General features: G+C 44.6%; 1 protein-coding gene across 8 annotated transcripts; it reads left to right on the forward strand.

Moving 5' to 3' along the window:
- Positions 1–606: 606 nt before the first annotated feature.
- On the forward strand, positions 607–16,931 carry elavl3 (ELAV like neuron-specific RNA binding protein 3). Of its 8 annotated transcripts, none has more exons than XM_029254323.1 (7): positions 608–1,122; positions 10,281–10,500; positions 10,724–10,827; positions 13,199–13,352; positions 13,792–14,017; positions 15,318–15,356; positions 16,407–16,931. In XM_029254323.1, exons 1-7 carry the CDS (start codon positions 1,114–1,116, stop codon positions 16,753–16,755), a joined length of 1,101 nt encoding a protein of 366 aa, XP_029110156.1. In that variant the 5' UTR covers positions 608–1,113; the 3' UTR covers positions 16,756–16,931. The 8 variants fall into 8 exon arrangements, with proteins under 8 accessions (XP_029110159.1, XP_029110156.1, XP_018610327.2 ...); XM_018754811.2 differs by having other exon boundaries at positions 16,428–16,931; XM_029254324.1 differs by having other exon boundaries at positions 10,284–10,500.
- Positions 16,932–17,389: the final 458 nt, after the last annotated feature.

Genomic DNA, 17,389 nt, shown 5'->3' on the forward strand with positions numbered 1-17,389 from the left:
CATCCTGGGGCAACGGATATATTAATGACCGCAAGGAGCCAGTGGGCGAGGGAAGAGGCTAGGACCATAGTAAGTTGGAAAGATGCACCACTTTCAGAATGTTTTGCCAGAACATCAAATGGAGGTGTGTACATGTGTGTAAGTGTCTCTCCGCATGTGGCACGCCCGTTCGGCCAAATGGATCGTGCCAAGCCTAGCGGATGTGCGTGTACCGTATGTGAGGATCTGCGCACTGATCTAAATCAGAACAATGGTGCACCCCGCCCCTCTCTCCTTCTCCAGCGACAGCCAGCCGAGAGAATCCTTTACATATTCCTCTCACAGCTCGAACTAGCAGCGACACGCTCTACCATTGGCCGCATCCGAAAATCCTCTCTTTAGGGTGTTCGCACACCTTCTGGATTCTGCTTCTTTTTCCTTTTTTTTTTCTTGGTGCCAAATAAGCAAAGACTATCCTTTGTGAGGCGGAGGGGGTGGTGGTGGTGGGGGCAGCAGGGATGCGGGGAGGCTCACGGCGCTGCATGTCCTGAAGGAGAAAGCGGGGGGGTTGGTCGGGCGGGGGAGGGGGGGCAGTGCGTCGCAATGGCTGCCCCCGTCGCTGCTCCCCTCCCTTTGCGCAATTAGCCAATCGCAGCTCGCTCTGCCAGGCAGAAGGACACATAAAAGAAGAGCATTGCAGCACAGGCACCGAGGAGAGCGCAAGAGAAGCTGGGAATTACACACGGAGCACGAGAAAGCTCGCCACACGGCTCTGGACACACCCTGCTGGGGAAACACGTCCTCTCTCCTTTTTTTTTTTTCCATGAACTGTCGCCCACGCTGCTCCAAGAGAAATCTCTCCTTCATTACCATCCTTGAGCATCTTCCCCACACCTTTGGCCCCACGGAGGGCTGACTCCCCGTGAGAGCAATTGGGGCTTTTTTCCTCTTTTTTACCATTTAATTTGGAAATTCTGTTACCGCCCTCCTGTTCGCTGCTCACCTTGCAATTAAGAAACAAAAGAAATTAATTTGAAAAAATAAACAAGAACAACACCTGAAACAAATCCAACCCGGGGCATCAAGACCTACCAGTCAAAGGACCTAGATCCCGACCATCGCTGTGCATCAAGAATGGTTACTGTGCGTATATCTTTTCTTTCCTTTCTCTAGAAAATGTCAAGCTGTAAAATACAAAAAATGTACACTCATAGATATTTCACACTGTGATTAAGACGTACAATCTCTAATCTCTGTTAATATTCATTGTTTTGTTATTGCCACTAATTTATGCAGCTCATCTTCATGCATATATGCAATGCATTTTTTGCAGTGATGTATGTATATATAATGAAGAAGCACATAAATCAATATGTGTGTGGACACGCTGGCAGTGCATGGAAATCTGGCTTATTGACACTGATGAGATTACGAAGCAGCACTGGGTATTAGTAATGTGAGACGTAGCGATGCAGCTGGTCTGGCTGCGCCACAGCATCGTGTGCTCCTTCACCGATCTCCATGGAGGACCTGAGCTCCTTTCCTCGCCCTTCCTTGGCATCTCATGCTGACCTAGAACACATCTGTTTACATGCACATCATTTGGGTTTTTCTTTCCTCCGCAACACCGGCAATGCTTTTCTTCTTCTTTCCTGGGCCAAATCTCTGAGTATATTTCCGTGTAGCACAATGAAGGTAGAAGGCAGACTGGAATAAAAGGTGTCAGTGTTGAAATGTGAAAGGGGGGGATGGGGGGATGGGGGTAGCGGGCCGAGGTCGGCCGCGTGCTGTCGAGAAACCCCAGGGGTGTAGCAGAGGGAGGGGTACTTTGCCTTTCAGTGCCTCACGCCGCTGAAGGATGCTTCAGACAGATTTCTGAGACAAAACACGATGGATTGCTCTGAGGAGAGGGAGGAGAGCCCACTGAGACCACGCCAGAGAAAAGGGTCGAGTCACTCGGAAGGAAGCTGGGGGAGAGAGAGACAGAGAGAGAGATATGGAGAGATGGAGAGGAGAAAGAAAAAGGGAGGCAGTAGGGGGAGGGGGAGAGGGAGAGAGAGAGAGAGATTACGCATCTATTGGTTTGGATTGAATCAGGCAACTCAAAATTCCTCCGGGTTCTCGTTGCGATGCAACCGGGTAAATAGGCTGGAAATTTCAGAGGCCACGAGAAGAGCCATGTTTACGGGTGCATCGTTTTCGCTGAGTGCATCCTCTGGCCCCCACAGAAGATACGAGACGCGCATGTCAATGAGCTGCTCCTGGAGGGAGGGCAGTCGGCGTTACCTTGGGCCGCCAGGCTCATTGTGCGTGCTCCTGCGGAGGCTGGTGGGTGTGTCTGCAATACACCCCTCCATGTAACAATGCAGGGCGCGGTCCAGGGGACAGCATGCAGGAACATGGGGCCATCATTCCCCAGAGAGATGCACATCACAGTGCTGCGTCGAACCCTGAGTCCCACATCACATTCACAGGTTTATTCCAAAGAGCTGCACAAACTGGGTTTTCTTTGTCGTTTTGTCAAAATTTTACGATGCGAGACGTCACACCTTCAAAACAGAAAAAATAATCAATGAAATGTGACACAGTCTTAGTATGTGATGCACTGTATGTCACAACACAATACAGTAAAACACTAATTAGAATAGATAAATCTGCACATTTCATTTGTGACAAGTGTACCACTTAATAGCTATTATTCTGAAAGGTATGTTATTATTTGTGGTAGGTCTCTTGATAATTTTATTAATGATTTTATCATTTTTATATATGTATTTTTATATACCGGAGTTATGTATAACCGTCTTATGATGTGATTTCATTTCTTTTAGAGAAACGGTCTCGTTATTTTCAAGGACATGGAATCTACCTTTAACAAACTGTGATTTATTTATTACCTCAAAAATTAAAAGTTTTAAAACGTCTCGTTTTACTAAATCTCAACATTTACACGCAAGAAAACAATTTGTGAAATAACGATTTAAAAGTTTCCAATCACTCGTTTGCTTCGTTTCATAGTAACGATATGAATCCATTTTTGAAGAAACACGTCGTTTCCCCATATTTTCCTGCATGAAATACTCAACGACGCAAAACGTGAAAAATACACACACAGGAATTTGACTGACGGTCGAGCGCCGCGTGCGATTCCGCAGTCCAGAGCGAGCTCGCGCCGCGCGACAAGAGGCGCCTCGCGCCTGATGACAGCGGGCTGACTCGCGCGCACGCTCGCGCACGCCATTTGCGCGGTTTCAGCGCGCGGGCCTGCTGCAGAGCCACCCTCAGACAACCCCCCCCGCCCGCCTCGAGTGGAGGACAACACACGGTCTGCAATAGGATGTATGAGGGGAAAAAACTGGATCTTTTAAACGCTTTAAAATAATTGACGGCTGTGCGGTAGGAATCGTGAAAGGAAAAAAAAATGTGCATTTGTGTGATAGAGACAAAGGCCAAAAGGTAATTGCAATAGTACAAAAGAGACTTTTCCTGATGGGGTTCCACAGCCGTGGGGTGAGGAGAGAAAAGAGAAGGAGGCGAGGAGAAGAAGAAAAGATTAATGTGCTTCAGAAATAGAGCTTCTCCCTGCTCACCGTGTCTTATTTCACTTGCATCTGTTTTCGGTGATGATAATCATGGTGGAGGCGGAAGATAGTAATGATGGTGGTTGATGATGATGATGATGGCGGAGGAGGAGGATGACAAGGAAGCTGATGATGATGGTGATGACTGCTCTTGCCGCCTGCCTTGTCAGGAGCACAGGGCTCTGGGGATTGTGGCGTTCATTGTTCTCCGAAGGTCCCTCTTGGACACAAAGCGCTACTGTTGGCATTAATATTCATAATGCAGCCACAGTCTGCGGGCCGCAAACACAGGAACGGGTGTCTCCTTTGTTCAGACAGCTGAATACCTTTATTCAGCAAAAAAAAAAAAAGCTTTACTTGGCTCATCGAGCATCCTCACCACACTGCCTGTACATGATGAAGATGATATTAGGAAACGGGGACTACAGGACAACTGGACGATCAGTGTCTGACAAAACCCGCAGAAAAACTCAACTGAAAAGGCCAAAAACATTCATTATAATTTCAGAAAATTCTAGAAGCAAGAGGATTCCCATTCAGTGGAGGGCACCATAACATTCAGCACTTTGGAGAGCACCCGACTGTGCAGTGAGCGGTTCCTCCACATTTGCTGTCTTTTTCGCATTGTTTATCCTCCACACTTTGCCTGTCCTCCGCATTCGGTTTGTCCTGCACATTCAGTTTGTTTTTCCCGTTCGGCTTGTCCTCCATGTTCAGTTTGTCCTGCTCATGTGACCCATCCTCCACACTCATCTTGTTTTTCACATTTGGTTTGCCTGTCACCTGCAACTTATCCTCCAGCACACTGCTTAGTTTGACACGTGTAATGAATACCATACCTCAATCTCAGTTTTAAAATGGGGGTTTGCAAAACCTGAATTCAGAGAGCAAGACGGGTGTGCTGAGCTCTGATTCAAAGAGTATGACTCCTGGTCAAACTCTGATTCCTGATCGGAGTCTGACTTCAAGCCTGCTGCTCCTGAGCTGATTTCTGAGCTGAAAGGGCAGAACAGCTGAACCCAAACCCTTTCTGTTTTTGGCCTTATCATCTAATCTCTGTGGTTCAGACTTTGCTGGTGGGCTCGTTTGTTCAGGGATAATTTATGGGATGCTCAACACTGCCTGTAACTGATGGTTTATAAAAGACTCAACAAAGGCACGGAAGGCCATTGTACATCTCTGAGCCTCAGTGCGTCTGCAATTTAGCTATCTGAGGCCAAGACCGAACCCAGTGCTGAGTAACTGCAAATTTTGGGAGCCATTGTTTTACTGAACAGTTCACTAATGCCTTGTGCAAGGTAAAAGTAAGAAAAAGTAATAGAGTACATAATATCTGTCAGACAGCATATTATTGAAATTCGCCAAAATGGTACCTGTACAAACTTAATTAAGATTAAGAATAACATACAGCAGTAAGGATCTGGACAAACCACTGGTTTCATACCTTCAAAACCACATCAGCTCTTGACCACAAATTACAGACAGAAGGAAACCAGAAGCAAAACTAAAACAGTTGGAATCTTGGGAAAGCCCTGTGCCTGAATTAGTAGGTCATACTGTATTTTATCTCCATATATAAATTACTGATTGGAATAACCACAGTGATAAATGACATACTGTGTGCTGGGGGTTAATTTTTTAAAAATATCACAAATAACAAAACACAGAAAGATGTATTTTTCTCATGGCACTATTTTCCTAAGGCATTGTCTACAAACATAACACTCCTCCAGTGCTGTCAAACCTCATTCATCAGTTAAATTCTCCTTCAGACCTGCTTTCCTGATGTTACACAAGCACACCGGCACCGCAAAAGCATTTACAATAAAAAGAAATAATGCAGACAAAAGAACATTATTTTTAATGCCTGAGATGCCAGTGAAGCTTGTGATTATATCATCCAATCTACTAATATTTTTTTTAATGAAAGATATTAACAAGCTGCTGTAATAAGATATGTACTAACATTGTAGCGGTTCGCATCTTACCCAAACTCTTAATGTCCCTCAACCACAGGGCCTTTGCATTTGTTTATATGATGCCTGTTTGTCCAAAACCATGAAGTGGCCGAGTGGGGGGGAACACAAGTTTCAACTTTTGTGTGCTCCTGTGCATCTCTGAGTCACCCTCTTGTAGATCTCGGCATGAACACATCCTGCCCAGTGTGCACTGCCAGGGCCGCCCGCGTCAGCCATTAGCTGGCAGCGCTTGCTGTCATTTTGTGAACTGCGGCCCACCGCGGCAGCCGCAAATGTTTTCGAGCTCTTCCGTGAGGTCGTGCAGCATCCCTGCAGAAATTATATAACTTGTCTTATGTTGGGGTATAATTGGGCTTTACTCTGATTTGTGTTTACTCCGCTCTGTCCTGGGGCACCTCAGCCTAGAAGTGGGTTAGCACCCACAGCCCCAGGACCGGCAGGTTATGGGAACACTATTCTGGGCTCAGCTCCTGGCATTTGAGGCCATTCACTGCGTGTAGTGGTTTGCTGCACTAATGCTACGCCATGACTGAGTCACCCTTTTTGGATGTTAATTAAGACTCCTCGTATTCCGCCTGCATGCATAATGCAGCTTCAGCCTATCTGGCTACAGGACAGTTTAACAGAGCAGAGAATACAAGGTTTTGTTTGGTAAAAATCTTGCTTTTTTTTTTTTTAACATATTTTGTTTGCTAACTGTTCAGTTCATTTGTAGCAGTGTAAAATGCCAATCATTAAAATAACAAATTTTCCCCATCTTGAGTGAAAGTATACATTTAAAAAGCTTATTTAGATTATTTTGTTGATTGGATTTCAGATAAATCATAAATTATGATTTGAAAAATTCAGTCCTAATGGAAACTCCAACCTTTGTATATACCGCTGTGTTTTAACTTTATTAATTGCTAATGTAGCTAATGTGGGGAACAAGGAAATATTTTGTGTATTGCCACAGCGATGCCACCAATTCTGTTTGGTTGGTCTGAACCCAACGATTGCTGTCTGAGCACTGCTTGCTCAGAATGTCAGCTCCTCCTGAGCTGGTGGCACAGGGGGCAGGGAACAGATCATAAGACTACCAGATTAGATCCTGCAGGTGGACTGCTGTTGGAACTTTGAGGAGGATGGACCTGAGGCTGCAATAATTATATAGTTTCAGAAATGGGAAAAATTATTATTTCAAACAAGAGAGGAAACACATACCTATTAATTAATGAGCTAAAGTCTGCTATTGCAAAAAGGGAAATGAAATTACCATAGTGTAAATTTGATGGCCTTCAGTATATTATATACACACACACACACATTTTCTGAACCGCTTGTCCCATACGGGAGTATATTATATATTGCTCCTTAAAACAGGAAAATCCCACCAACACCCACTCACGGATAAGCATAACGACTCATTCTTCAGTAAGCCGGGGAACCTGGTAGCATAGTGGTTAGAGCTGCTGCCTTTTGACCTGAAAAGTCGCAGGTTTGATTTTTACTTTGAGCAAGGTACTTACCCTAAAACTGCTCCCGTAAGACTACCCAACTGTATAAATGGGTAAAAAATTGTATGCAGCTCAACACTGTAAGTTGTTTTGGAAAAAATCTCAGATCAATGTAAATTTTAAAGTTGTTTTTCTATCCTCTGATCAAAAGCTTATTTATTATATATGAATTGTGCAACATGTACAAAAGTGGCACCTCATTTCCACTCAGGTTTAACTTGCATATCCATGCCTCAGCTGGGTGTAATTTCACTTGAACTGTGTTATAATTAGGTTGGCAGTTATTGTCTGTGTTTGTGTTCTGATGTCTCGGGCCTACGTATAGTTAAAGGATGGAGGATGAGGCAGGTACAAGGCCCAAATCTTCATGTAAGACTGGGGTTTACATCTGTATGCATTATTTGCCACTTTATATTTGCAAATATCACATAAATGTCTGCATGCAGAGTCATTTTGTATTTGCCTTAAACATTTCAACCTTTTTCTGCAAAAATATTTCCCACTATGGTACTATAGTCTTCTGAAAAATCAGGATCAAATTTAAAACCAGTTTTTTTTTACAGTTAAGTTTCCCTCAGGCTAATCTTCTTGAAATTGTACACTTTTATTTGCATTTTTCTGTGTGTTTTTTGGCCCTTGCATTCACTGTCGCTGATTTCCGTCGCCGTTCTGAGTTGCTCACATGATGTTTAAAGCTCCATTGTTTCATCTCTGTCCCTGCTGTCTTGGACCAGTCCCTTTCAAAATGGCTCAACAAAGCAATGCATTGGCGGCACAGGAGCGTATTAATCTTGCGGCGAACAACGTCTGCAGAAGGAAATGGGGTCTACCCTGTGTCGTCTGAGCTTTGTTCCTCGCACACACACACACACACACACACACACACACACACACACACACACCTCCTTTACAACGCAAATGATAATCCTTTGTCCCCACACCTGACAGTTAGGGGGCTTTCTGTCTTTCATGAACACATGCACACACATACACTGTTAAACTGAAAGTCAGAAAGCCAGCCGCTATGGCAACTGTCGTCAGGCCACTGTTGCCTTGACAACCTGACTGGAGGTAAGACTCAGGGGAAGAAAGGAGTTATGGAAGAGACGGCAGTAGGATGAGGAAGGCGGAGTAAAAGAAAAATTAATAAGACCAGAACTGTATTTACAGTAGTCTAACCAGGTACATAATTTAGAGAATATAAACTAAAAAACAGTACATTTAAAAAAGTAAGAAATAAATACTGATCCAAACTCTTCACATGTGTTCATGTGTTCCTTCCCATTGCACTGTGAAGACATGAGGTGCAGGGTGCTCTTGATGAGCAGTAATACATTGTCAAAAGCTGCTATTTGTGACTTTACAAGGAACCACCCACTCCTGGAATATTTTAATGACTGCAGGATAGTAACACCAATTTAATATCTGCTTAATTCTGAAGTATTCCAATGGTTTGAGCATAATAAAAACTAAAATTTAGGGCTTTTTAAAAGGAAAAAGTACAAATAATTGTGCACTCAGGAGAAGCTTTTAAATCAGTGCCTCCAAACATAGCAAAGAGTCAAGGACCACTGAAATCTTCAATAACTGCTTTTGGGTTTACAGAAAGACCTAAAATTAGAACACATGACCTGATCTCACCCTTCACCTGTCCCAAAACCAGTCTGCACTGCATTCTCAGTCACATGAACAGTGAAGAGAGACCCCCACCAAGGAACTCTGCTTGCAAAAGATTCATACTGGTTCATCAGATGTAGGGATCTTGGTGTTCATAAACATATCAGTCGATTCAAGAATCATCAGTGAGATATCTTTTTCATTTGCATAATCTGACAATCCATCACTTTTTAACCTCCTTTTGAGTATTTCTTCTAAATCTCTTGTGTTGGCTTCACTATATGATTAGACATGAACAGAATGGCCAACAATAGATGCATCTGAGATTCTGACTGCTGAGTGATGGATAAATGGACAGCTGGCATTTTCTTAATATTCTTAATTAAAGGAAAACCTTGCAAAAGAAACATAATGGATATTACTTGAAAGCTTATGCTGATCTTTGTTGAAATGTAAACAGTCAGGATCCTGACCGCTGAAAGCCAAGTGTAAATATTAGGTAAATATTCATTGCATCTAAATGGTAAGACCTTAGTTGTGGGACAATGCTCGAGGTGACCTGTAGCATCAGTGGATGATCTGAGATAAAAGTTGGATAAATTACTCCATACTCCACTCCATAGCAAAAATACAAACAAACTTACATAAACCTACCCTCCATGTGAAATATCTTCTAATACTATTATCTGTTTCACATTTGTTTACCTGCTGCCCCTTGTGAATCAATACAGATGCTCAGCATTGAATTTTGCCATTAATGGAGTATTTTTTGTACACAAATGTCTGGATTGAGACCATTGTTTCTTGCTTCCAGTTATGCTCTTTAGCCAACAATGAAGTAACTCAGATACCTTCAAGTACCCTCCTCAAGGACATAACTGCTTTTCCTGTGGCTCAGTAGCTACCCTTGAACCACTGGTACCTTAACTACTTCATAAATCAGCCCCAGTGAGCAAAGGGAGCCGTAAAGTGTAACAGCTGAGCAACTTAGCAAACATTTCTGATTCTTTATACTTGGTACCATGTGTCAGATAGAGTATGGTAGGAACTAAATTATTAAAAGGATAGGAGGGTGCAATAATCTGTCAGGAAATACCTGAAATGCCACACATAGAAAAAGTGGAAAAAATATTGCCTGTGGCAATAGTGCCAGTGGCCATCACAGAAGGCTGAATTCAGAAGTAACGGCTGCTCTGTGGAGCTGCTGAGGGGGTTGCAGTCCGTTGTCTGCTCACATTGACACAAACCTCTGGACCATGTGACTTGTGATCACATATTTAGGCTGCCTTCATAACAAAGTTTTTGCATTTGCCGATGAAATACTTGCCCTTTTGGCATTATCAGTTCTTCTCAATAGCTGGACGAATGGGAGGACATTGACATAATGGTAAAAGCCACTGCTTGTGAAAGAGCTAAAATAATACTTCAGAATGTGAAGGACATCCAGAAATGATAAAATATTGTGGATAGTCTCTATTAACAGGGCTACATTAGAAACATGGAATCTAAAATAGAAAACCTGTATTAATTTTATTAGCCTCCATGAACAATGTGGAATTTATACAGTTGTACAGTATACATGTGTGCATGTACAGTGAGTCTGATCTGAGTTGTCTTCCTCTCCTCAGCAGATAATCAGCACCATGGAAACTCAGGTGTCCAACGGTCCAACTGGAAACAGCCTTCCCAACGGCCCAGTGATCAGTACCAATGGCTCCACAGACGACAGCAAAACCAACCTGATAGTGAACTACCTTCCACAGAACATGACCCAAGAGGAGTTCAAAAGTCTGTTTGGCAGTATCGGGGAAATTGAGTCCTGCAAGCTGGTCCGGGACAAGATTACAGGTTGTGCTAAATACCCATCTCAAACACACAGCATACACAAAACAACACATTATCACTTTAACTGGTCACAAACCACAAAAAATAAATCATAGTGTTTGAACTTTGAGTTAAAAAAGATGGGACACACTAAGGTCATACCTCAGTTTTCATCTTGGAGAATGAGTGACTGTTGAAAGGATAATCTCAAATGGACCTGTCTAAATTGGGGCTTGGGTTGTTGCAGGTCAAAGCTTAGGTTATGGCTTTGTGAACTACGTGGACCCAAATGACGCGGACAAAGCTATCAACACCCTCAACGGACTCAAACTGCAAACAAAAACAATAAAGGTGAGAACGGCCATGGTGCCTCTGCTTCCTCTTATGGGCTTGAACAATGGTATGGCTGGTGGGACTCGTGTGCAATGGGGAGACAGAAAGAGTAAGAGATTTTGGGGGACAGGGCTGAGGGGGGATGGGATGAGGGCAAGGGTTGGGGTGGACGTGTGACTACAGAATGAAAGGAAGTGTGAAGAACAGAGGGAGAGAGAGAAAGAAGTCAGAGGGCAGGAGGCTGGCGGTAGAGAGACACGATTGTGATGGAAATGTAATTAAGGAAAGTCGCTGGGGGGGCAGGCAAATCAGCCCAGGCTGAACCCCCATCTGCCTACAATCTGGGGTAATTAGGAGACTCCTTTGTCCCAGTCCAGGATCGGAGGTCAACACTTTCCCCCCAGGGGTTTGGAGGGGAGGCAGAAATCAGATGAGGAAGATTAACCAGCTAACCCCTCCCCCCCTTGATCAAAGTAGATCAAACACACTGCTAAAGAATTCCTGTGACGCATGGGTCATGGCTGGCTCTAGTGTCCAGTTAACTTAATATGACGGTTGCATTTGGTTAACTCAAAATGGCTGTAGCGTCCAGCTAACTCAAAAAGCAAAGCATAAACTGGCTAATGCAAGATGACCATATCATCAGCCTGACTGAAAAGGATCATAGCACAAAGCTAATTCAAGATGGCTGTAGCATTAGAGTAACTCAAAACGACCATAGTATCTCATCACCTCAAAATTACCATTGCATTCAGTCAATTCAAAAATAACACAGCATCTAGCAAACACAAAAACAGAACAGCATAGTGACAACTCAGGATGAATACAATATGTAGCTAGCTCAAAAAGACCATATCAAAGGGCTAACTGAAGATTACGATAGCATCCAGATAACCTGAAAGCACCATAGTGGGGCTCTGGTAGAGCAATACAGATTTACCATGCTCATAGGGTTTGGCAAAACTCAGCATAATCCCCACAAAGTGCTTTTTCGGGTGGATCATACCAAAAGGCTAACTAAAGATGACTACAGCATTCAACTAATTCAAAAATACAACAGCATGCAGCTAATGACGTAAAAGTAACATCCAACTACCTCAAAAGGACCATAACATAGAGCTATCTCAAAATGAGAGTAGCATCCAGCTAGCTCAAAAGGACCAGAGGAAAGGACTAACTCAAACAGAGGACCATAGCAAAAGGCTAATTGAAGATAACGATGGAGTTACTCAAAAGGACCACTGTGTATGGCTAACTCAAGATGGCTGTATCATCTAGCTAACTCAACGCCATCATAGCATTTTGTTAGCATTCCCCTCAGACTGGCAATGTGCATAGCCTCTATGAAAGCCTGAGATGGGCTGCTCTAGTGTATCCGATCAAAAGAATAACCCATCACATGACCCTAGAGTTCATAGCTCCAAAGAGGCAAATACACAGAGGGATAATACACCGCTGTGACCAAAAGACCTGTAGCAGAACTCCGTCTGGCACAGCTGGGGCTAGGAAGAGAAAGGGCTATGTCTTAATGATTGCAAAGGACGACTTGGGGGTAGGGGTGCGGGGGTGGTGGGACGTCTGGGAGGGGGGCAGCATTCAGAGAGCAGAATGCCCATTACAGGATTACAGGCCATATGTGCCTCAGGCACCATCTGCAGTGCGGTATAGAGAGAGGGTTAATAACAGGGTGCCTCCCCCATACAGTGCCCCAGCCGAGTCTCACCCAAGCCCCTCCCCCACCCCAAACGCACTAGTTCTGTCAAAACTCACACCCTGGACACACCTCCCCTCCTTCTGCAGCAGAAAAATGAATACTCCCCTGGCTAGTGATAAATGAATACTCTGATGACTGAGACAAACAGTATATCTCCATGGTCAACACATTTACATTGCCAGATTCTTTGTGTGCATGTAAGAGTGTGTATGTATGTGTGTGTCTGTGCTTATGCACATTACAGTCAATGAGGAAGCTGTCTGCTCAGAGACATTAGAAACACACGGTTGTTTACACAACAAGAGGGGGTGCGGTGGTGCGGTGGTGCAGTAGGTTGGACCACAGTCCTCCTCTCCGGTGGGTCTGGGGTTCGAGTCCCGCTTGGGGTGCCTTGTGACGGACTGGTGTCCCGTCCTGGGTGTGTCCCCCTCCCCCTCTGGCCTTGCGCCCTGTGTTACCGGGTTGGCTCCGTGACCCCGTATGGGACAAGTGGTTCTGAAAATGTGTGTGTGTTTACACAACATTGAGATTTCCCTCAAGAATGAAATGCAAGGTGAAAAACATACCTTGTGTTCCAGGTTAAACTGGAAAGAAACAACTTATTGCATATAATGTATTTTTGAGTGTAACTTCAATGTGCAAGCCCCGACGCTAACAAATGTTGCCATGGTGCAGGTGTCCTATGCTCGCCCAAGCTCTGCCTCCATTCGCGATGCCAACCTATACGTCAGTGGCCTGCCGAAGACCATGAGCCAGAAGGACATGGAGCAGCTTTTCTCTCAGTATGGCCGCATCATCACTTCCCGTATCCTGGTGGACCAGGTCACAGGTAAAGGGTTGATTCACTCTTAACATCTGGTCTCCAAGATCTAGCAAACCCTATGTGTGTCAATTTCACAACAACCTAACTCAGATCCCTCTATCTCTAAAACTTCCATCAAAGCCATAACTGCTGAATTCTTACCCCAAGATCATGGGATGGAACTCAGGAGGTGCTTAAAAACTTAAATATTCTTAACTGTTCAACTGAATATAATTTAATTCCATTAATCCGGTGTTCCCATAAAAATTTGGCAATGTGTAACGTCATTGGACCCAGGGACTGGAAATGACCGCAGGCTAAGTTCGACTCAGTGCTCACTTGAACCACTGCATAAACATCTCACCCTCTGTCCACTGTCAGGATCTTGGGTTTTGAAAACCTCAACCTGGACCCCACCAAGCCACTTCAAAATGCTAACACTAATCTGCACTATGTCCTGGAACAGGTGTTTCACGAGGAGTGGGGTTCATCCGGTTCGACAAGAGAAATGAAGCCGAAGAAGCCATCAAGGGTCTGAATGGACAAAAGCCTTTGGGTGCAGCTGAGCCTATCACCGTCAAGTTCGCAAACAACCCAAGCCAGAAGACAGGCCAGGCACTGCTCACCCAGCTATACCAGACAGCTGCTCGTCGCTACACTGGCCCGCTGCACCATCAGACCCAACGCTTCAGGTACTGCTTACTTCACTCTCTGCATCTTGCTCCACTCTCTCAACTACCCTCGTTAGTCTCCCAACCACTTACTTTAGTTTCCAGAAAACCCTGCTTCAATCTCTCAGTCATGTGCTTTAATCTCCCAACTGCCCTCCTCAGTCCTCCAAATACCCTCCTTAGGTTTCCATCCACCCAGAGCAGCCATCCATCAACCCTTCTTTGATTCACAAAGGTCTGCTTTAGTCTGCTTTAGTCATCCAAAGGCCCACCTTAATCTTCCAATTGCAACTTTTAGTCCTCCAGAACATTGTCATCCACCCACCCTGGTCCTCCAACATGCTACCTTAGATCACTATCCCTTTCACGTTAGTCCTCTAACACCCCACTTTTACAAGTACTAACTGTCCACGTCTGTGTTTCAACCCCCCACTTTAGATTCCCAGCTATAGGCCTTCATCCTTGACCAGACTGCTTTAGTATTCTAATACCTCATTTTAGAGTCACAACTGCTTTTTTTTAGTCCTCCAAATCTCCGCCATAGGTTCCCAAACACCTACTATAGTCCTCTAACACTCCTCTCTTTGTGTCTCAAACTTCTGCTTTAGTCCTCTATATAGGTCTTCGAACAGCAAGTTTTAGTACTTCTAAACCCTTCTCTAGTTGCCCACCTTGGCCCAGCATCCCACTTAGACTGCCAAACATCCACTTCAGTCTTCCAAAAGCCCCACCTTTAGTCTGCCAACTGCCCATTTTAATCCTCCAACACCCGACGTTACACTCCTAGATGCCTGCTTCTGTCCTCCACCAGTCTACCTTAGACATCCCAAATCTCATCTAAGTCTTCCAGTACTCTACTTTAACCTCTCAACCATCCACTTTAATATCTCAACAACCCGCTTTAGTTTCCCAACAACCATTTTAAGTCTCCCAATACCCTGCTTGAGTCTCCTAATTACCAGCTTTAAACTCCTGGTACCCTACTTTAGCCATCCAATTGCTTGCTTCAGTCTAACAGATACCCAAATTCCCTACTCCTTCTGCAAATTTCTTGGTCTCCCTACTTTGCTCTCATTTTCATTAGGAAGACGTAAACTGATCAAACAGTCCAGGAAGCAAATGGATCCATCGGTACTGATACACCCACACAAGCAAACACAGACACACTGTGTGTCCTCTTCCTTCCCGCACAAAAAGTAGCACCTCCTGGAGGTTGACAGATGGAAGAGCTGCATGTGAAGTGAGACCCGTGTTTCCAACCTTCCCGATCTCTTCACTAACGTGTGCACCCCTCCCCTCGCCTCTCCCTCTTACGTTGCAGACTCGACAATTTACTTAACGCCAGCTACGGAGTGAAGAGGTAAAGTCTGAAAGGTGTACATCCAAAAGCATCCATGCCAAACCACAAACAAAGCGGCTGGAATTCCACCTGCTGGCGTCATGTGAGGTTACAAAATTCACATGACTGGACACATTGAGGGCAGCAGGAAGCATAGCGGTGAAGGACGTGAACTCACAGCCAGAAAGTTGTTGGTTCAAGACCTAGAAGGAGCTATGCTGTAGAACTTGCTAGTGTGGGGTACAGGTCCTGAATGGCTGTGGTAAAGAAAAACCCAGCACATGGATGAAGCTGCAGATTCATTAGAATAAAAGCATCATTAAAGCAACTTATGAGAGGGCACATCCTTGACCATTGCTCTCAGGGTATAGGGTAATAGCACTGTAGCTTTGAAGTCACATGGCGCCACCAACACAAACAAGCTGCTGGTCACAGCAGGAAATTCTGGCATGGCTTTGTTGGACTTTCTGTTCCTTTGGTTCCTTACTTGCACTAACTTTTATTTGAAACAACGTTGGACTAATGTTTTATTTCCGTTGTTTTGGTTTCCCTTTTTTCCACCAGCATGGACATACCAGATTGAGTTTTGCGTCTGCTCTATCTGCTACAGTTTTGCATTAATTTCTACCTCGTTTTTTCCTTTGGGTTTCCTCTCTAGGTTTCTGTGTTTTTTTTGGATTTCTGTGTTATCAGCAGAAGCTTTGGACCACAGTGGAATATTTCTAAAAAAAAATGTCTGTCTCCTGTGAAGAGTAGTGTGTTTTTTCTGTGTGCAAGTAGTTGAGACTGTGTTGTCTCTTAACTGTGTCACTGGTGCTCATGAAACAGAAAAAATGAAGGAGGAATAATAAATGATAATGAATTCAGGAAGATGAACATACCACAGATGTTCACTTGCACACGCCTGCACTTAAACTGATCATCGCACATTCATAGATGCAGTCCTACACCACTACATACACCTACATTCACAGAAGCTGTGCTGCATCCACACATACACACAAATGTACAGATACGCTATAGTCCTTGCTCTCAATGCCCTTGAGGACTTCAAAGTGACACCCATGGTAGCTCCCTCTCTCTCCTTCCTAGATTCTCTCCCATCACCATCGACAGCATGACAAGCCTGGCCGGGGTCAACCTCACAGGCCCTACTGGGGCTGGCTGGTGCATCTTCGTGTACAACCTGTCCCCTGAGGCCGACGAGAGCGTTCTCTGGCAGCTGTTTGGCCCCTTTGGTGCTGTCACCAACGTCAAGGTCATCCGTGACTTCACCACCAACAAGTGCAAGGGCTTCGGTTTCGTCACCATGACCAACTACGATGAGGCAGCCATGGCCATCGCCAGCCTCAACGGCTACCGGCTGGGTGACCGCGTGCTGCAGGTCTCCTTCAAGACAAGCAAGCAACACAAGGCCTGAGAGAGAAAGGGCATATCTCACCCATGTCTCGCCTTGCTGTCACCACTGCTCCAACCTGCAGAGGGAGCCATTGAGCTTACGGAACGTTCACTTAAACCATGGGCCGGGAGTGAGTTTCTTTCTCTCTCTCTTTATCTCTCTCTCTCTCTCTCTCTCTCTCTCTCTCTCTCTCTCTCTCTCTCTCTCTCTCCCTCACACACACACACACACACACACACACACACACACACACACACACGCAATGTACATACACATATACAAAAACACACATTTAGACATCAAACAGACATGCACACATATACTGGTAATATTTTATGTTTTTCTTTTCACTCAGACATGCCAGTCCTTCTCCATTGTTGCCTGTATTGAATTATGAGGGTATGTCCCTGCTACTTGACGATTGATCCCAGTGGCACCGATTCAACACAGGCAAAGGAGCAGGAACCACAGAACGAATGAACAGACAAAAATCAAGCATGAACTATTAAGTAAGTGCAGTTTACCCCCAGCTCAAACCCAAGCCCTCCCCACCAACCCTCCAGTGCTCTGCTGGGGAATGACGAAAAGAGAAAACATAAGGATCACTTTTTTACGTGTGGGCATTTCAATCAATGATTTTTTAGACTAAAAAAAA

The sequence above is a fragment of the Scleropages formosus genome, chromosome 8 (assembly GCF_900964775.1).
Source record: "Scleropages formosus chromosome 8, fSclFor1.1, whole genome shotgun sequence".
Taxonomy (NCBI): domain Eukaryota; kingdom Metazoa; phylum Chordata; class Actinopteri; order Osteoglossiformes; family Osteoglossidae; genus Scleropages; species Scleropages formosus.